General features: G+C 40.8%; 1 protein-coding gene across 1 annotated transcript in view; it reads right to left on the bottom strand.

Annotated features, from left to right (window-relative positions):
• Positions 1-5,509: 5,509 nt before the first annotated feature.
• The window catches only part of LOC135463965 (TPR and ankyrin repeat-containing protein 1-like), an 80,213-nt gene continuing 63,348 nt past the window's right edge, over positions 5,510-22,374 (bottom strand). The window contains exons 4-11 of the mRNA XM_064741435.1: positions 18,265-18,480; positions 16,063-16,274; positions 14,929-15,136; positions 11,835-13,163; positions 9,568-10,949; positions 8,723-8,834; positions 6,056-6,262; positions 5,510-5,895 (exon numbers count right to left, since the gene is read on the bottom strand). Of these exons, the coding sequence (XP_064597505.1) occupies positions 5,510-5,895; positions 6,056-6,262; positions 8,723-8,834; positions 9,568-10,949; positions 11,835-13,163; positions 14,929-15,136; positions 16,063-16,274; positions 18,265-18,480 (4,052 nt within the window). The remainder of the gene's footprint in view (positions 5,896-6,055; positions 6,263-8,722; positions 8,835-9,567; positions 10,950-11,834; positions 13,164-14,928; positions 15,137-16,062; positions 16,275-18,264; positions 18,481-22,374) is intronic.

The raw sequence follows: 22,374 nt of genomic DNA, 5'->3' as shown, positions 1-22,374 counted from the left end.
ACTCTCTCCGGCTTTCTCCCACTTCACCCGGATAGTGCCGGAGGACGATCGCGCGTAGAAAGATACGGATATTTTCTCGAATCTCTTCAATCCAACCATCATTTTCTCTGAATGATTCTGAAACACTGCAGAAGCTAAAACAAAAACAATCAAAACACGAGTGTTCAAACGTGAAAACTGAGAGTTAATAGTTCAACATTTTTATTCGTTTTGTTTTTATTGCCTTCCATTGGAAGACAACTTGAACAGCATTCTAATCTTTATGAGGGTGCACAAGTGTTTAGCGAACTGTCAGTAAACAAAACGACATTTAAAACCACTATATATAGTACAAAATGTGACATTCAGAAATATGAGTTTGGAGTTTCGAGAACTATTTTTGTCGTCAAATGTAAAAATCGTTCCATTGTGCCGTGTGAATGATGAAAAATGTGAGGCAACTGAGTACAGACTAATTTACTAATCACCTCTTTCTATTTAAGAGGCACATATGACAACTATTTCCTCTATGAATTTCTCCAGATCACACAACGTTCAGACTCTCAATGTTCTCTTTCATTCATCTACTGCAAATAGCTTTTCATGACACATTTTACAGGCCCCCATTTTACAGTGAATGGGATCAAAAATAGGCGTGTGTCATCTTTAACCTGTTGCATTATGCAGTTGATTTTTTTTCTACTTTCGATGATAAAAGAGTTCGAACTCAAACCTCCTGTTTTGATTAATCTCAAAATCACAAGCGATAACAAGTTCTGTATGCCATGTTTGTTTGATTGATTTATTTATTTGATTAATGTTTTACGCCTTACTCAAGAATATTTCTCTTATACAACGGCGGCCAGCATTATGGTGGAAGGAAACGAGGCAGAAAACCGAGGGAAACGCACGACCATTCGCAGGTTGCCGGCAGACCTCCCCACGTACTGCTGCCGTGTTCGTTTGTACGGCGTCGTTTCTTTAGTTTGAGTGACGTCAACATGTTAGTTTGTGTGACGTCATTATGTTAGTTTGTGTGACATCATCATGTTTTCTGTGTGACACCCCTTACCTCGTGCTGAAAAGTCTCAGATGTGACCGATCTTCTATGGCGGCTAATGTTAGAGAGCTGCCAGTGTAATAAAAATGAAGATAAAGGAAAGATAAAGCACACTTTGAGCATGCAAGACTTCCATTAAACGGGGTTATGTCATACAAATCATACAACACTTACTTAGAGGAGCTATATAGAGCTGCTCTGTTTGGGAAGACTTGACGCCGTTTGTCGCTGAACACACGTAATCTCCCGTGTCTGTGTACGTGAGTATCTCAGGCAGAGTGTAGGTGACGGAGATCCCGTTTGTCTGGGTACCCAGACTCTGTATGTGGGTCGCTCCCAGGCGATGTTCCCACGTACTGAAGGTGTGGACATTAGGAACACCCTCGGCTGTACAGGTTATGGTATGGGCGCGCTGGTCATACGCTACTTTTACATCGGATGGGTCTGAAGTATTGACAGTTTTATATCGACATATAGATTCTTGTATAGACAAGGAAGTACAAACGCTGGAATTTATTCCCCGTTTAATGGTATTTGTTATATTTGTTTAAGTAAATACAAACGTCGAAGCTGTCTAGCTGTCGACTACAATATGCATACTTACACTGTACAATGAGCTGTACAGCCGTTTGTCGTGTCCCGACACTGTTATTGACGTTACACGTGTATTCGCCGACGGCTGCCCTCAGTACATTCTCTATCCTGTAATCAGCTGATGAACTCTTGACCTCTGCACTCCCTGACTTTCTCCACTCAATCGCGGGTAGGGGATTCCCTTGAGCAGAGCACCGTAAGGTGACTATTTCGTTCTGTATTACCACAACAGGAGTGGCAGTATTTGGTGAATCCAAGACTACGACACAAAAGAAAATCTCATATAAATACTTTCAACGGAGTCAAATAAAACATAACAGGAGAGTTGGTCTGGTTTTTAGAAAATACATGAATGTAACTCAGCATAGAAATCCCGTCAGGGCTCCTGCTTGTATGTCGAGTGAAGAAAACATATGTCTGTATGGCAAGTGAAACAAAAACATAACGTATCTGCCATGTATATATTACAAGTTTGAGAGGAACACCGGCAGCAATCTGAAAACTTAACTCTAACCACAAATTTACACCGCCTCCGATATTTCCACTTGGAGTACATGGGAATTTGTAAAATAATATAAATACAAAGACAAAATCATTGATACATGTAAAGGGTCGGTTCAAACTGGCAACATGAGACATCCAACCTATGATCCAATCTTAACAGATATTACACCTTTGCAACACGTAACACCACATGGAAACTTCGAGAGTTCAATGCAGACTGAGGAAAAACGGTGTTTTTATACGAGTTACATATTAAAAGATAAAATAATGTGCCGAATATATTATCACTGAATTCATTCTTGGCTTTTAACTATTTAGACACAAGTCTAACTTACAGAAGACATTTAGTGTTACAGTGGCCGTCGATGTGCTCAGGACACTCCCATTACTGTACTTGTTTATGGCTGTACAACTGACGCTCCTCATGGATCTGTCTGCTGTCAGATTGTAGCTTGATCCCTTCCCAGATCCACTGCCATTATCCAACGTCCAGCTGTAGGATGGAGCAGGGTTAGGCCGTCCAGTCACCGCACATGTTAATGTTTTAGGTGTCCCCTCTGTCAGAGTTACCTGCCCCTCACTGGCCTGCTCGATCATGGCCCCTGTGATCCTGACTGTTTTTAGTGGATTGATTCATGACAAATGTCTATTTTAGAACCAAGATACCAAAGACTGAAGTACAGAAAGTATTCAAGACGCTATACCGGAGATTTTTTTTTGGCAAAGAATCTATATGTGTTAATCAATAAAATTGTCTGTATTTACTCAAAGTAGTTGAAATTATTACCTTTCTGTAAAAATCAGACTCGTCCTTATAATCTTTATTGTGCTAAAATGATTCTAATGGCTGAAAACGGCCTTAGCAATTGTGAACTGTAAGACGCACACAGAGAGGACTGATGTTTTATGAAAGAAAATTATATGGGTTATTCTACAAATGTAGCAACGATTTCACCGGGTTTGCTGTGATGAATTTTTTTTTTTGGCCCCTTTAAAGTTACATTTGAGTAATCAGAAAAAGGTTTAAATTGATACAGACAGGGAGTGTTTAGAGCAACACATTGGTTTTCAATGATATAAGATGATTTTACCAACATGCTGGGCAAGAACTGTCACAAGAACATCCAAAAATTTGTAGAATAAAGATTGTTGATCAATTTTTAATTTTCAGTCACCTAACACCCTGACAGTTGTCCTCTGTCTACCCCTTTCTGGTCCTGTAGCGTAACACGTGAACGCCCTGCCGTCTTCTCTCTGACGACTGAGGGAGCTGATGCGCAGGTTATTGCTGCTCCCCACAAGGCTAATTACATCCTTCCAGGGATGTTATCTTTGAGGACTTGACCATCGGTTCTGGTTAAGAGGGGATTATTAGCAATACTCCACCGCAGATTCCCCTGTATACTGACAGTACAGGGCAGGACCACCGCCCCTCCCTCAAACCCCTCCACGACCCTGTGAGCCAACGCCATGTCCACGGTAACTGAACACAGTACTGTTTAAACATAAGGTTAATTGTATCATCTTTAAAGGAAAGTTACAAAATATGACAACTTTCTTCAATCGGACAAGCCAGAGGTATGCATAAACACACTTGTATTTGAATTGGTTGTTAGACTTTTGAACATACACAGTTCAATGTATGTGAGTGTGTGGATGCTGTGCTGAGAAATACTAACCATGTAACCACCGTTTAGGTCCGCTCACCTCACAAAATGTTTTTACTTGAAAGAAAACATCAAATACAATAGTAACAGTAATACGTACGTAAGTGATGTAAATCTGTAGATCAGTAGAAAAAGAAAAGTTGAAATAAAAACACATAAATACAAAGATTTACTCCAGCTCAGTTAGATGTCATTCACAAATTAGGTGTAATTTTTTAAACGTAACGATTTTTGGCCTCGTCAGCTTTACCGTGTACAGCGCAGGCAAGCTTCGTACGTGTACCAAAAATCTACGTCATTTCTAATCTGTAAGCTCAATTTGTTGGATATGTGTTACCAACGAGTGTTACCCATTACACATTTGCACCCATGAGGCCTTGCACAGAGCCCATTGATCAGAAAAAGTCAAGGTTATCAACAGGTTTTCACCCAAACCATACGAGCTTACTACTGATGTGCTTATGACATCAGACTGATTAGAGCGCAGGAATGGGTTAATAATATCTTCTCACGTTCGGCCGGAGAAGAAGCCAGCATAAACTTGACTTGAATTCAGAACTACCGCATTGGTGAGAGGCTCGCGGGTCATTGCGACGCGGTGACATGCTAACCACCTCGCTCACGGAGGCTACGGACATACACCTAATGACTCTTCGTTGTACTTAAATTGTTAAGTACGGTGTGAACTTTCAAGAGTACGTACATACGTACATGCCTTATTTGAACATCTTAAGGAATGATGAGCTGAGTTAGTAAATTTGCCCTAGGTTTTCACAGTGAAAGGATGCCTTGGTTTGAACAAACCGAACGAGGCAGCAAAGTGCCATTTTCGTCAAGTCTCATTTTTTGTCATATTGTCATATTTTTGTGCTCTTTTTGCGACATTCGTGGTGCGTTAATATAACATATACTGATACACCATATAGCTACATTCTATAGTTTACGGACGTATTGAACATAACAAACTATAATTACGGTAACCTAAAACATTAACCTCACATCTTGTATACATTCACCAAACCAAGTTTAACGAAAAATCACCGAACACCGACACCTTCTCAGGTGATATTCACCAGGCCCAGAGCTAACAAAAGTGATTATTGTAAATGCCCTAAAGGAGGATAATTTAGCAATAAATATAAACCTTTGTTGAGCAGGTAGGAATTTTTGTGAGGATATGTCGGCAGAACTGGGTGTATAGTATCAAATGGGCCTCTAAGGCCTAGTGGTTAGTTTCCTAGCGGAGCAAATGTACAATCACCTTTCACCAATCTGATCGCTGTGAGTTCCAGCAATTGTCGGCTTCCTCTCGATTGTCGTGTGTTTCCCCCGGGGTTTCTCCCCAACATAATGCTGTGCGGCGCGGTATATGTGAAATATTCTTAAATAAATAAATATACCTCAAAGGAGGTGATTTGATTTTATTTATTGATATGATTGGTGGTTTACGCCGTACTCAAAAATATTTCACTCATACGACGGCGGCCGGCATTATGATGGGTTGAAACCGATCAGAGCCCGGGGAAAACCCACGACCATCGGCAGGTTACTGACAGACCTTCCCACGTATGGCCGGAGATGAAGCCAGCATGAGCTGGACTTGAACTCACAGCGACCGCATTGGTGAGAATGGTCATTACGCCGCGCTAGCGCGCCAACCGACAGAGCAACGGAGGCCCCGAGGTGATTTGAAGTGTAACAGGGTTCATTGGTTACACAGGGCTAGACAACATAAGCATTGCATGCGAATTGATTTGATTACCCGCCCAGCTTTCCCGTACAGACGTGCCGCTAACAATGTCTCGTGGGCATCCACAAGACACTCCGCCGCCTCAACAACCATTCCGCAGTTCACCAAGTACAACTTTGCAGCCGTGAGGAATTCTTCTCTCATCTTGGAAGGGTTGGCCTGTAGTCCACGGGCCCGGCGGGACGCTGCGTGTGCCATAGCCACGTGTTCTTGAGCTCGATCCCCAGCTTTCTGATAACATTTGATGGCCATGTCATATGAATGGCGCTCCATGAACTGGTCGCCTCTCCAGGTCCAGTCGGCCGAACTGGACATTTGTGCGAATGTTTCTTGTTCAGAATCTGAAAATATTTTTTGTGAGTAATTACAAATGTTGGTTAGGTGAAAAATTGGGGTTTTTTTGGCATAAAAAAGGGCCATTTCAACCTTTTCTTTCTAAAAACAAATGTAACTTGCACATTCCATGTATACATAGCTGAATTTGAAATTTGAGGAGTATACCTTCGGCTGAAGTAATCGTTCGCACCAAGCCTCTCGCTTTGAAGTAATCGAAAACCGAGGCACGACTTTTCTCGTCTTCATCGTAAATCCACAGATTGACACGGGCCCGGGTTATCGCTGTGTACAGCCGCTTGAACTCCGAGCACAGAACCCTGTGCTTCATAGGGTTAAATGCCAGTGGTCGGCAAGCTGACGTCTGTATTGCTTCTGAAAACCAGCGGTAAAAACATATTATTATTATTATTATTATTATTATTTAGTATATTGATTTGAATGCTGCTTGTCGATTTTTGGTTTTGCATGCACTAGTAATGCTCGTGTTAATTGTTATGTACTAATATTTTATTCAAATAAACTTACGGCCAAAAGAAACTTTACAACTCCGTGAGTTAACTTTAACCAGACTTTTTAGGAAATTAATACCAAATTATTGTAGGAATGTGCGACAAGCGTCATATACACCCACACGAATTTGTTTTGAGACAACGAAGAAAGTTGAAAAATCACGTAACCCATATATGGCCGCAATTTCACATGTAATAAGTGTATAAAAACGTTATACACGGTGGGCTGGATTTCCACACTGACTAAAAACCACCAAAGTAATGCCTCGATTGACTTCACAACAACGCAAAGGCCCTGGGTGTGGTATCCATGGGAAACACCCAAGCCCACATTGCAAGGGCCTTTGACTGCTCTCGTGTAACTGTGTTAGACTTGATGCAAAGTTACAGACAGACAAAGCAGACATCGGAGCGGCCAAGAACAGGCAGGCCTAGTGTAACTACACCCAGAGAGTGAGTGAGTGAGTGCTTGGGGTTTAAAGTCGTACTCAACAGTTTTTCAGTCATATGACGACGAAGGAATCCTTAGGGTGCATGCACGTGTAATGTGCCTCCTTGTTGCAGGACGGATTTCCACCGCTCTTTTATTTAGTGCTGCTTCACTGAGACGACTTACCGAAGGCAAGTAAGCCGCCCCGCCCGAGCCATTGTACTGATATGGGTCAACCAGTCGTTGCACTATCCCCTTCATGCTGAACGCCAGGCGAGGAAGTTACAACTTCCTCTTTTACAGTCTTAGGTGTGACTCGATCAAGGATTGATCCTGGATCTACCGGTCCCGAAGCGAACGCTACGCCCAGAGAAGACGGGTAGCTGCGCACCTTACACCTGAGGAACCGCTTCTTAACAGTGCCGTCATCGTCAGTCAGCGCCTTAGGTCACTGGGTCAGTCAGTAGACCGTGTCCAGGAGACTCATGGCTCATGGAATTAGGGCCTATCGACCATTCAGTGGGCAGTTCTTGACAGCCGAACATTGTTGCCAGAGACTGCGATGGCTCGATTTGTACGCCGTTGGCAGCGACGTCATTGGCAACATGATGTTTTCACGGATGAAAGCCGCTTCGGTCTGTTTCGAGTCGATGACAGACAAGGAGTTTACCGTCGAAGAGGCGAACGAACGGCTGCATCATGCATTTAGGAGGTGGTACCTGGTGGCGGCAGTGTGATAGTGTGGGGTGGGATTTGTGGAGAGGAACGGACACCACTGGTCATTATCTACTGGAACCTAACGGCTCAACGTTACGTGGAAGAAATTTTACGTCCTGTTGTCCTGCCATGCCTTCAACAGCAGCCCCGTGGTGTCCAGTATGCCAACGCCAGACCCCATACAGCTCGAGCTGTGCAGAACTTCCTGGACGCCAACGACGTCAAAGTCTTGCCGTGGCCTGCACGTTCCCCAGATATGCCCCCCATAGAACACCTTTAGGATATCATTGGTCTTCGATTAAGATAGCGGCCACACCTTGCAGCCAACAGACCAGAACTGACGTTCGCTCTCAAAGATAAATGGCAACGAATGCTACGTCATCTCATAAGACAACTGTCTTTTTCTCTGCGTCGGAGAGTTTTCCCATTTATTGAAGCAAGGCGTGGCCACACGCGATATTGATGGTTTTGATATTGACTGATTTTAAAAAATAATCAACTTTTTGTATACTCTGCCCATTGTTAACCAAGATGTAATGGCTATTTTTTTTACCCCTGCTCTGTTTGTTTACTTGTGAAATGATTTGAAGGCTGCTTTGTCCGTTCTTACTCAAGACTTTCAATATCTGAAGTCATCGGTCTTTTCGATATATTAAGCTTCAGTCATCCTGTTTTTGGAATGGGCAAAAGTAATTGATTTGAGCTCTTTGTAAAGTTTCTTTTGGCAGTTTAATCAATTGGTATAGCGTAATAATTACTCATGGATTAAAGAAAAGCTATGACTGTTTCCGAAATTAAATGGTCAGTGAATGAAAGCATGCAGACCTAAAGCATGGAAAAGCTATGTTTGTTTCCGTGTTACAGGTTAGTAAATACAAGCATGCAGATCTAAAGCATGGAATCTAACATGGGACGAATGAAAAAGATCTGGTATCTACAGACTACCGTGGATTATAGTAAAATTTCACCATTTGACATATACTGTAAAACATGACCCTCCTATATTACATTCGTCTTACCGCGATTAGATAGTCGTATGAAAATAGAACAATTATAATTTATTTCTATTTCGTCAGCAAAGCGTTATGTTAAACTCTACATATTGTTCTATTTGATCGAACTGTGAAAACAGGGTTGGAAATAAATATGAAAAAATACCATTCTTTAAAACGATACCTTGATCGATCTCTACCGGTGCAGGTGTACTGGGCCCAGCGGCCTGGGGTTCGTCTCTAGCAGTCGCCAATCGGTGCAAATACGATGTGACAATTCTCCATTCATCGTTAGCCTGGTATTAAAAGAAAGTAGGCAAAGAAGAAATTATATTTCTACTTCAATATGTCGATTGCTCTTGATAAAATGATATTGCACTTTATTGTCATGACGTGATGTACGTCATGCAAACATGTACGGCGTGTCAGGTGGTACGATATAAGTGTCCACATAGCTGTGACTGTAGGAACCAGTGTCTGTCTGTCCATCATAGTTTTCTTTGCAACCGTTGATCTGATCAGATATATTCTCCATAGACGTAAAACAATTAGTCAGAACAGTACTCATGTCAGAATCTTTAGAAAGCTTGAAGAGGAGAATGTCGCCAAATTCCAGACCCTTGGCCTCTTCACTGGTCAGAGCTATGCCAGCTCGTGGCATGTTACGGTATAAGTGTCCATTTAATGATGAATATAGGAACCAGTGTCTGTCTATCTTATAGGTTTCTCTGCAACCGTTGATCTGGTTGATTTCATAATTGGCATTTTTTAAAGACTAGAAGAAGTGCACTGTCGAGTATCCGAAAATTCCGCAGGCAAATTAGGCATTGCATTCAACATGCTGGCTTTAAGCACAAAACCTACGTTCGTCAGATCTTGAAAATGGCATTGTGATTTGCAAAGGGTTGTCGCGTTTCTACACAATAACATGCTTCCATGAGGTCCCCAAAAGAGTTTAGTCATGGTAAAACAGTTTCTGACACAGATATTCTGCAGAGATGTAGAACAATTATATAGACCAGTACTCACGTCAGAATCTTTGAAAAAGTTGTAGAGGAGAATGTCGTCAAATTCCAGACCCTTGGACTCTTCAATGGTCAGAACCAAGCCAGCCCGCAGCTCTTCTGGAATGCTCGAACGTGCTGCTTCATTGACAACCACGATTGCTTGGTGTGCTCCAAACTCTATGGCTGATGTCAACCGCTGGTTATCCTTTAGTAAAACCGCCAGATCTTTGGAGCTGCAAAATTCCAGAAGAATCGGTGAAGGACCAGGAAACACACCCTGGTCTCTGTCCAAAAGATCAACTGATTCAGGGAAGAAGTCGACCATGAGATCAACAATGCTGCTAGCGAGAGAAAGGATTCCTTGGTGGGAGCGATAGTTGTCTGTCAACTGGAACACTTGTTTCGGAATTGTCACGCGACTTGAAGGTAAGGCGTCGTGGGTGTGGTAGAAAAGTGATTTGAGGTCAGCGAAGCGGAAGGATATCCCTCGCATGATGGCCTGGGCTGTGTCACCTGACAGAAACATATTGTTAGGACTATCACAAAGCCTAATAAGAAGGCTCAGTTCTGCTTGAGTGAAATCCTGCGTTTCATCAACGTACATCTCATCGACTTTCCAACCAAGCACATTCTTATCTAGCCTCCTGTGAAGGTTAAGTATGAGATCGCACTCGTCGAACAATCCGTTTCGCTTCCTTTCTGTCTCGTAATTTGTAAATATTTTGTAAATGTCACCTCGATTACCTGTAAAGTTTGGGGCACATTTTCTGCCTACTTCTTGGTATTGTGCTGATGTTAAATAACCTTTCTGGCTGAGAAGGGACTGGAATGATCCCTTGATAAACGTGAAGATTTCTGTCCATACCAAAGATGGTTGGAATTTTGACTTTGCCCTGATCTTCGGCCAAAGTTCTACTACAAACACATCGTAAGTAACAAGTCGCTTACTGATTTTGCCCAAAGACGTTGCGTTACCAGAAGGACGGGCTTCCAAAAGACATGGTGATGAGCTCTCAGCACCGGAGAGACACACGTCGTCTGCCGCTGAGGTACCATTCTCTGATCTCTCAAAGAAGGTCTCCCCAGGCAAAGAGGCATCTAACATCAAAAGGAGTTTGCCTGACGTTACAAAGAGTGGGTACTTGCGACTGGGTATATCCTGCAGTTTATTCGACAGAAGACTGTCTGGTCTGCTATAAAGACTGTTTAGATCACAACCGTTCCTCAGTTCATTGAACTTCTTGTGGACTTCTGAGAGCAATATTCCATTCTTTGTGACAAAGAGCTGCTGAAGATGACCTAGAGTTTCATGATGTGACGCTTGTTTGGCGAGTCCGCTGCTAGAAGCACTATTCTTCATATCGACTCTGTAGTTAGCCGTTGGCTTCAAAGAAGAGCCGCAACCTTAAATAAGCAATGAGATAATGGGACATTAGAATCGAAATATGATGTACAAGGGTATTACACTAAAACAAAGCAGCCATGCGGTCACGAAAAAATAACCCACGTATACGAGGCAACAGTCAACGACAGCGTTCAACGACTACGTGCGATTGTTTCACTGCAGTTACCCTGTTTAGTGGGATCTTTTGACGTTAGCTTCTTTGTTTAGTAATTACCCGAACAATGGCTAGCCACGCTAACGGTGTGCACATCATGCGATTTATAGTACCAATAAAGACGCACATATTTTGCACGATATAATAAAACATAAAATGTATGATGAGACATGGGATATCAAGATGTGTCACCGGACTGGTTAAACATCATTTCCCTCGAGCTGACAATTCCTGACTTCCCGCAGACCTTCTTCAGCATGCACTATCTGCATAATACAGCGTTTATACTTATTGGTATCGTTCCATGACTGTACTGGCTTAGTTACACTCTTCTAAAAATAAGGTCGTTAGGTTACGCCGTCATCTGTTTTACTCTCCCACGCTTCAGTCAAATGTAACAACCTAAGCGTCAAATCTGACACCCGCAACCCACACGTGAACTATAAATGGCATTCCAAAGGAATAATGCGCAAATAGTTAATCCACTAGGTAACGTGTCGGGAAGAATAGTTTTCCAGGATGCAATCGGTCGAAATTCAAGGCACGGCATTTAATTCAAATTTTAAAAATTCAGTAAATAATTCCCCGGTCAAATGCAAATATATATTTCTCTGTCGGGTTTGGAATTCAAGTGTGCATAAGAGCATCACGTTGATGTAATAAACAGCATTGTGTACAGAGCCAAAATAATTTACCCGGTATTCAAAAATGGGAGGAAAATTTGTCATACCTGAAGCTTCCGCTGGATTCCCCCGCGGAATAAGGGGTTCTTCGCAAAGTGCCTGGCTCCAGTATGCTTTGTAGCTATGCCAAAGACGGTACAAACAACATGTTGTTTTCCCTGTCCCGCTGCGTCCTGCCAAGAGAAGGACTGATTCCGGACGGAGACTGATAATATTTTGTTCAACAGCTGTTACTTTAAACGGAAAGTCAATGTTTTCATTCGTTTGCTGTAGGATTCGACGGACAACATCTGATGAGAAGTCGTAGAATTTTAGTACATTGTACTCGTTGTCGTTCGGATTGGCTGCAGGTGAAAGGACCACTTCTGCGCATTCTTCCTCTGGCGCTTCCGTGAACCTTTGCGGAAGACGATACCTAGTATTGTCTGTCTTAGACGGTCGTGACGTTGGTACGCTCACAAGTTTCGGCGAGCGGAGGTACGTTTGTCCCTTTCTATGAGACTTTTCCACTCGCCGGATCCGATGGGAGAGCTTGTCGTGATCCAGGACAATATCCCACACTCGAATAATCTCTAAATAATAGGGCTTTTGCTCGTGTGAAAGCCTGGGCGAAAAAGAAATTGCCAACTCCCAAAGAATGCGGGCGTCTTTGGATATCTTAGCCTCGAAAAGTTTGAGATCTGCAGATACATACTGGACGCGTTTAGATAAGGAGTCAGTCCATTCACCTTCACCCAAGCGCTGAATTGCATCAATAGCTTTCTTTTTCAACCCATAGGGCCATTTTCTGTCTTGAAAAGTTCTCCGAACCTCAGCCGTGCATTCCACTTCCCATGCCAAGTGATCAAATACTCTGGTGTCAAGTTCAAAATCTGTCTCCAACTTTAGTGGTTTATTCGTTTCGTTGTCGACCATTTCTGCATTGCCTTTTTCAATTTTGTGGGCAGGAAGCGAAACAATGCTATTCCCTGAATGTGCCTTGTAATCCAAATATGATCTTTTCTTCTCCCCTGCTAGTGGTTCATCTTCTTTTGTCCAATCTTCACTTTCTCTGTTAATAAAGTCTATAATAACAGTTTTTGACGATGAACTGGCGTTTGGTTTGTCTGCAGCTGACTGCCTTGCTTTTACGACCTTGCTTTGAGCTGTTTTGATGCCTTTTCGCAAAGTTGTTGCTCTTGAAACCATGGTTAATCTGTCCCCTTGCACAGGCGACATCGTTGGTTGATCGTCACCCCTGGTTTGCGTCCAGCGCCTCAGGAGATCGACAGCCCGTTCTGTATGGCAGCTGGTTCCGTACTTTCCTATCACATCTAACAACGTGTTGCCATGTTTATCTGCAATTGACGGACTAATGAGCTGTACGCCGGACCACCCTGAACAAACAGCTCCAGAAGCTTCTCGAATAGTTCAAAGTAACCTGAGGACATGAAAGTGAAACATTTGAGGGAGGCGATCGAGCAAATAAAACAGGAAGGTAAGTTAAAGGACAATAGTTGTCAATACACCAATAATTACTTTTTATGATAACAGTAATAATAGTTTTTTTGGACATTGCGGACAGTGAATCAATTGATCTTACAATATCCGTGGAGTGATAACATCCTTGGTCAAAATTATTCAGAGTATCTTAAACAAACTCAGATAAACAAATTTGAATCTAAATAGCTACATGTAGCAAAATTTGAAAACGCCACTTTAATATCTTCTCTGACGTTTTTCTAGATAATGGAGTAATGTGAGACCTGTGGGCTTTGTTTCATAGCTGTGTCTGTGACTGTTGGCCAACCATCACACTGTCGTCACGGCACCAGATTAGCTCTGTGCTGAAGCCTTTTACTTTGTTTCATAGCTGTGTCTGTGACCATTGGCCAACCATCACACTGCCGTCACAGCACCGGCTGAGTTCTCTGTGCTGAAACCTTTTACTTTGTTTCATAGACATCCAGTAGCTCGTGTGGCCATTTGCCAGGCATTACTCTATCGTCACTGCCTTAGTTTGGTTCTGTGTTTTGTTTAATTTTTACATTATTACGTCTAAGTGTAATGCAAGATGATTGGAAGCGGAAATGTTTGCTTCATCAAATCTGTTCGTGCCTTATGACAAGTTGCAACTCTCCTTTCTGCATCAGATAGGTTTAGAGTTCGGAAATATTCTGTTTTCTTCGGGTAAGGAATCTAAATAATGGTAAGATTCACTCGATACATGCTTTTTTGTGACAGTAATCGTTTAGAATGTAACTTCACTCGAATCTTTCTAAACAGTTTTCGGTCACCTAATTTCATTTCCCAGTTGATTTCTTTGACATGTCACCTAACGGACAGTGACGTCTAATAAATTGCAATTAACATCACTTCTTTATTTTACCACATTCTCCTTAAGTCATGGTGCTAGAGGGCGTGTAATTTGCTACTATTAATACATTTACATGAACGGTTAGAATAAAACCGTAACTGAGTTAAATTGATAGGAGGTCGTATTTCACCGGTAACGTTTGAAAATTGGCCAACTGTCACATTAACGTCGCTGCTCTGAATTTACTCTCTATGCCGTACGTCCTTTAGGGAGTATATGGGAAGTATAACTATCCCCATATCATTGTCGCGCCTTTGCCATATTATCGTTTAACTTTCATGTTCATTTTGCACTTTTATCTGTGAATACCTATCGTTATATACATGTTCTATATACTACTGTTATCAATCAAGTAGGTTTTTTAGCCTGTTGGCTCGGGATAAGATCAAACAATCAGTGGTTATGAGAACAGCTTTCTTTGCAGTGATGGCTGGGTAGGTATGACGTATGCCTATTAAGCGAGCTATTTCACATCAATTCCTATATTCTTGGACAAGGACTTAACAATTAGCAAATTTGCATGCTGTTCAGTATAAGTGTAGAAGTCAAGTGTTGATCTGCCATGTGTAGCTTTTCTCCGAACATTGCACGTTGCCTAGCATAAGTGTAGAGGCCAAGTGTTGGTCTGCCATGCGTAGCTTTTCTCCGAAAATTGCACGTCGTTGAGCATGGCGTATGGGCCAAGTTTTGATCTGCCATGTGTAGCTTTTTTTCGATCATTTAGACTGCACTTTGTCTTTGATTTCAAACAATTGAGTCAAATACAGCAAGTTGCTCCACTGTACCTTTATCCCAGTCCAAAGCCACCTTCAGAGCCACATGTAGTGGAGGGTCCCCTGTGCTCCATTGGATGTTTTTCGGGCTTAAGCTATGATCAAGCAAAACGGAAATGACCCGAAATTCTTTCCTCTCAACGGCCACACTGACTGGCTCGTCAGCTCCCTTGCGTGATGGCCTCAGGCGGGCTCCATTGTCAAGCAGTACCTGAATGACCTTGTATAAAGACCAAAGGGGCAAAGCAGTTTAAATTTAAGTGTAAAGTGTAGAGCATTTTCTTTGTTTCCAATTTTATTGTAATAATAATTTGATAAGTAACTCTATAAGTAGTTGAACCGCTTAGGTGGCGTATTGGTTAGAGTGTACGTCTTGATGTCAGTACACCCGGACTCAAATTTATCAACGTCTTAAGACTTAAGTGAACAATTTAAACACCGCTGCGACGGGCAACTCGTAAAGCCTTCTCCCACCTCTAACAGTACGGTTCTAAGCTATGAACCCTTTAGTCCCTCCTTTATTACGTCACAATTATCGGTGCATGTCTGCTCATAAAAAAAAAAATGTGTTCTTCTGCGATTTGGACATTTGTTCTAGCTCGTCTTCGAGTCTACAGGTTAAAGATTTCGCTCCAGAAAGTTATTAACTTGTACAGTGATAAAAAACAATGTATAAGTACCAACCACAATACGAGTTCTTGCTTGTTCTGAATCTGACTGTTTAAAGCACTTGCAAATTATGATTGAAGTCTTAAGTTGTTTGATAAACATGAGCCCTAAGAGCAACTATATCGAGCATCTTAAGACTTAAGTGAAACATTCAAACATGGCTAAAATTAAAATGCTTTGCTTTAGGAAGTTTATCTTTCCCTCTTCTGAGTTTAATTGTAATTTGTAATTGTAATTTTTTAATTTTTAATTTGTAATTGCCTGAAATGTATGACTTAATCCTAGAGTCGTTTTATAAATACGAACCTTGGGATCAAACCCGAATCGGGCCAAAGACTTAGAAAATGATACCGGTTGCAGCCTAACTTGGCGCAAAGTGCTTAGAGGTTAAATAAAAGAAACGGGTCTGTTTGACCACATCGATCACTTTGCATATTTTCGTAACTATTGCATTTGTTTTGTTTGACATGAACTTACCTCAGATTTCATTCCTGACCTCGTGAACAAACTGTTAGAACTAATCACGTTATTAATGTAAAGTTCCTCGGCCATGGTTTCACTTCCTGGATTTGCCTGCCTCCATGCCCTGATGAGATCAGCCACGATTTGCCACCGGTAGCTCTCAGCCATCTTATAAACCAACCTCTGAACTACATTACGCGATAGTTGGGTCATACAGTATGAGATATCTGCAGGGAACAGCGAGGAGATTTAATTCTAAAAACGTAATCTGAACACCGCCATGGAAATCAAAACAAGAAAAAGAATAGAAATATATATATATATATATATCTATTTCAGTGTATCAGTGAAAAAAATGATAAGGTAAATCTTTAAGCCAAATCTTAGTATTATCCCAAAAAGTTATTCTGAGTACAATGTAATACTGTGTCGCCAATTTGAAACTTATTTCAACTGTAATTTTTTTAAAATTTTGAAGAAATTCAAGAAGTCGTATAGATATATACCTAGCCAGAATACACATCATAACTAAATTGATTTAGTGAGCATCGCATGATACGTCCAGATCACTTCAGGCTGACTACGATTCTGTGCTTAGTGACAGACCGGTTGGAACTGAATCGTTCCAATTTGGGTATATTTGGCCGAAACAAGCGCAATTGTACACAGCTGGTATTTAAATAAGGTGAGCAAATGTGAAGCAAGCGAGGGCAACAGCAACGAAAGTAGATGGGAATACGTGACCTGGTGTTTAGCATGTTAGCGCAGCGCCATCACGCAGAAGCCTCCCACCAATGCTGTCGCTGTTAGTTCAGGTCCATCTCATGTTGTCTTGGGAAGTTCTCCCAACAACCTGCGAATGGTCCTGATTTTCCCCCGGGCTCTGCCTGGTTTCTTCTCATCATAATGTGGCCGTCGGCGAATAAGTGAAAAATTCTTAAGTGCGGCGTAATACTCCAATCAAATAAATAAATAACCATACAAAGGTAGGCAAATATAAGTGTTGCTAGCATTCATTCGATTATGACTGGTACATAGATTGATGAGTGATCAACACCATAGTCAAGAAATTTTCCTTTATATATATATATATATATATATATATATATATATATATATATATATATATATATATATATATATATATATATATATATATATATATATATATATATATATATATCTGGTGGTCAGTCCGAGTTACAAATTACATATAATATAATAAATTTTGAACTTGCCCAGGTGATTATTCATTCGGATAGGTTATCTCCCGATGTTTTCTCTGTTAAGTTCAGATTTGATTTTATGAATGAAGTACTGTTCTTTGATTCCTCTGGTTTGAGCGTTATTCACCGATAATTTAAAGAATGGCATTATGTGGAACTTGGGCCCACTGTGTAGGTTAGGGGTACATGATGGGATATACTTGGTTACAGGTAAAATCTGTAATCTTGGCGTGTTAATTTGTTGCCAATGTACCCTAATTTGATTCCTTAATGAATCACCGGTTTCGCCAATGTAGAATTTGTTGCAATTAGAGCAGGTTAAGACATACAGTAGATTTGGGGAATAACGGTTTATATTAGCTTTCATACGGAAGTTAAAATTGGTAACATGAAACAAAAAATGACTGCTTGTTATTAAATGTTCACATCATTCGCATCCCGGGTATCCACACTTGGAATTTGTATAACTGGCTTCTATTAAGTTCGTAGTAAACCGAGCCTTTGTTAGAAGTTAAGATTAGGAACCCGTCTTTAACCGTTTATAATTTTGGTTTGATGAAAAGTTTTTGTGAGACGATCATTTAGTTCTAGTAGTGGTCGGTTGTTGTGGATAATAGGAAAGAAGTTGGCATTGTTAGGGTTATGAGCGCTTACAAATGAAAGCGTATCGGTGTTAAAAATCAGTTTGCTGGTCCGTAAAACTGAAATATCAATTTTGTTTGCTTCGTCAATACCGATGTCTACTACTTCTTTTGGATAATGCCTCATTAATAGAAAAGTTTTTAATTCAGATAATCTGATATTTTGAAGTTATTTGTTAGGTACGATTGTACAAATTCGTCTCGCAAGAGTAAAAGGGACTGGCTTTTTTGTTTGACGCGGGTGGCAGGATATATAAAAAAGATATATAATTCTGGGTATATATAATGTATTTGTGAGTAATTGGACTCGACTGTACTGGTCAATCGGCTAACATTGTCTACTTCCATACCCGACGGGGTCAGCTTCTCCAGAACAACACTCAGCATTTCTTCTGCCTCCTTACACAGGCTGCTGTGTGTTTTAGACTCATGGGACCTCTCGGATACTATTTTGCATAGAACTTCCATGACCATGGAGAAACGACCTTTCCGATGAAGTTCTTTAGCCGAACACAGACGAGACCTACATAAGTCACAAACACTTTGCCTGGTATTTAGGGCTTGGTCTGAAATACAAATGAAACCGACTACCCAAAAGTAAGCCATTTTATTTTGTCACAACTTAAGATAAAGCTAATGTGCTACGTCAAAAAAATAGATAAATGGGTAAATATGAAAAAAAGACATCTTTACGTTTTATGAAAAATAACACTACGACGTATAAAGTCGATCAAACATTTATGAATGTATTCATTTAATTCATTTGATTAGAGTATAACTGTACTTCAGTTATACCAGAGCAGTCAGTGTGATGGTACAGAAAACCCGAGTAAACCACTGACCCCTTTTTTAATGACTGCGGTATGATGGCATATAGATTTTCCCACGCTTTTGGTGAACGGCAAATGATACTCAACGAACCTCATGTTAGGCGACAAGAAAAACCCTGCGAGTTCTGTGGACGGTTCATGACCATGAGGTTAAGTAATTGGCATGACAATGGCATCAGTTACTTGTCATAACTATGAGATTGGCTAACTGTCATCACTAGGCGATCAGCTGCCATGACCATGAGATCAGCTACTTGAGATGACCACGAGATTATTTAACTCCCATGACCATGGCATCAGTTAATTGTCATCATCATGAGATAAGTAAATTTATTCCCTCTCCGATGCTGAGATCTCTCCGCATATTTTTGTGCATGTTTACGTGATCATACTAATTCGATGCTAATGATACTCTTTGAGGGACACTCTCATCACAGATCGAAATTACAATCGAAAAGTTTTATTTAAATGCGTCAAAACAGACATCTGTAACAGCCGTCAACCAAGGTGGACATTTTAGGTCAGAAACATACCTGCCTGTGGCTGTTTCTTTAGTAGCAAATCGTACACCTCATAGGTGGGGTTCAGATATTCAATAGGCAGTTTCCCATATCTGTCTGGGATGTGCAGTCCTACACCGTGATCCAGGAGTAGAGTGATGGCTGACACTCCAGCAGGCGTGTCCGCCATGCCAGATTTCACCACGATGTGTAACGGTGAATCACCAGAACCATTTAGGTATTGTTTTTTCGTGTTGGCTTTATCACCAGGCTCCTCCAAAAGAAACTCAAGAAGACGAAGAGAATCTACGAATGAGAATTATAAGAATAAAAACAGATACACGACAAAATGGAAAAAACAATTAACTAATATGTCAAGGTTTAAGGCCAGATAAATGTGTGACTAAAGGACCAAGTCAACTGTCCAAACCAAGTCTCCTTAATTAACTTTCGTTTAGAATTGGTTTAAACGACAAAAAAAACCTTAATTAAAACTCACATCCCCATGTAAACTTATAATATAATAAATAATATATATATATATATATATATATATATATATATATAAAATATGTAATAATTTTTTATAACGATGACAATAGAGTTGATCTTTTATGGAGTCTGAAAGCTGAAACTCGAGGGCAAATTAATGCATACCTAAACAATATTTTGATATTCTGAACTATCTCAGCAGCAGTTGAAGAATCAGTTAATCGGATATTTTGCCAAAGGAAGTTCAGATTTTGGAGTTACTTCAGCTAAATACAAAAATGAGTTGCACTTGACACCTAACTAAATCTTTTGGCCTATATTTTCAGACGTGCGTGGGAAGTCTTGCAGTAATCTGCGGATTGTCGTGGGTTTACCCCAGGTGCTGCCTTCTTTTCTTACTCATAATGCTGACCGCCGTCGTATAAGTGAGATATTCTTGAATACGGCGTAAAACACCAATCAAAAAATTTATTTTCCGAAAAACTTCTACTGAAAGAATTAGAAGAGTGAAATCCGTCAGTGGTCCATTATACCCTCCGCCCATCGAGATTTGCAAATGAAGTATTATCGAGATTCCCACAATTCACCGTTCGCTGCTGGATCGCACATGAAGACAATATGACAGATTGAAAGCGAATAATAGGTCTACTAAACTTCCTTCCTTTCTATCGACCACGTATTACATAGTATTCGTATTTCTCATTGGTCTGTAGACAGTACCGTGTCTGGCATTTGACTTTCACTGAACATATCTAGTTGTCTACACTACAAAAGAGAGGTGACCCTGTCAAAACAGTCAATCTTCCGCCATCTTTCTAAACAAAAAACTCAAGATCCGATTGTCCAAAGTTAGATATATGTCTCTAATCTGTGTTGATGACGTTCAAAATAGCAGCACATTTTTTTGGTGGTTGGCAAAATGTCTCTTTAAAAAATTCCCCAGATTGCCAATAAATAAACAACCAAACCTTATTACTTTCGTCAATTTCAGGTTACTCACCTGTCCGCAGTCCATATTTTAGAGCCAAGTGGATCGGTTCAGAATCGTTCTTAGTCCTTACGGTATCTACAGACGCCCCTCTTCTCAGAAGGGCCACGGTCACATCCAACCCCCAGGAACTCAAATCCTCGTCAGTTAGCGCATATAAGAGTCCTTTGATATCAACATCGGTGGCACAGCGGCCCTTAGCTGCGCCTGACAGGGCATTGCGAGGTGGTGGAGACCCTCCTACAAGATGGCGAATCGCGTTCCAGTTATTTTCCTCTGACAGTTTCTTTAGGAGCTTCTTCCAGACAGGTTCTGGTCCGTCGATAGATAATCGACAAGGGTCTGGAGTAATCAAGAAAACAGTCCGAAAACGTAAGATAGACAGCGGAACACTCTGTTTCGTTTTATTTATTTTTCTTTTTTTAATATGGTGTTAAATGTATGCAAGTACTAGAAATTAATTGTGGGTCATAACGGCATTTAAGGCTGTGTTTAGATTGGGGAGAACGTATTGTGATGCCAGAGTACTTAAACACTAAATGAGTGGTACGAAAAGTCACCACAGAATTAAAATATCTCCTCAGTCGTTCTTAAAAAAGAAATGACAACTTTTTTCAACCATAGGCATTAGTTGTCTGTCTGATGAAGGTTACTTTGTTTGTTAGCTTTCTTAAAAGTCAACAAAATTGGGCGAGTATCTAAAATGAAAATACACGAGTGTCTGGATGAACAATTGACGAATGTCTGGATTAGGAAAAGCCATTAGACAAGTGTCTGGATTACGAATAGACATGAAATCAGTGTCTGCATTATGAATAGACCGGTTTAGTAATAGACACTGGACAAAAGTCAGGACTAGGAATAAACATTGGAGACTGGATGAGGTTCTGAATAAGGAACGCACTGAACGAGTGTCTGAATTTGGAAAAGACATTTAAGGAGTATCTGGATTAGAAATATAGATTGGACGAGTGAATGAATTAGGAATGGACATTGAAGGAGTGTTTGGATTAGGAATATAGATTAGACGTGTGTCTAGATGAGATATAAACATTGGACAAATGTCTGAATTAGAAATGGCCATCGTATGAATGAATGTAATACTAATAAAGAATAGACGAGTCTGGATTAGTAATGGATAATTCCACAACTGTTTTCAATAGGAATAGACATTGGACGACTGTCTAAATGAGGAATAGATATTAAACGTGTTTCGTGGATTAGGAATACACACTGGACGAGTGTCTGGATTAGGAATTGACAATGGACGAGTGTCTGAACTGGGGATAAAGACTGGGCCAGTGTTTGGTTTAGAAACATACATTGGACAAATATCTGAATTAGGAATGGACTTAAGTCTAGATTACAAAAAAAAAACGTTGGATGAGTGCGTGGATAACAGACAGACGTCGGACAAACGTCTGAAATGGCCAGAATGGAGTGTCACAGAATGTCTAGAATTGGAATACGAAGAGTTGACGAGAGTCTTGATTAGACATGGATGATACACGAGTACTTTCATTAGGAAAGGGACTGAAGGAGTGCTTGCATTAGGAAAAGACTCTGGACGACTGTCTGGATTAAAATTAGACCTTGTACGAGTCTCTGGAATGGAGAAAGATATTGGACGAGTGTTTGGTTGAGAAACAT

The sequence above is a fragment of the Liolophura sinensis genome, chromosome 3, assembly GCF_032854445.1.
Source record: "Liolophura sinensis isolate JHLJ2023 chromosome 3, CUHK_Ljap_v2, whole genome shotgun sequence".
In the NCBI taxonomy this organism is placed as follows: domain Eukaryota; kingdom Metazoa; phylum Mollusca; class Polyplacophora; order Chitonida; family Chitonidae; genus Liolophura; species Liolophura sinensis.
This window is presented reverse-complemented; position numbering and strand designations above follow the sequence as displayed.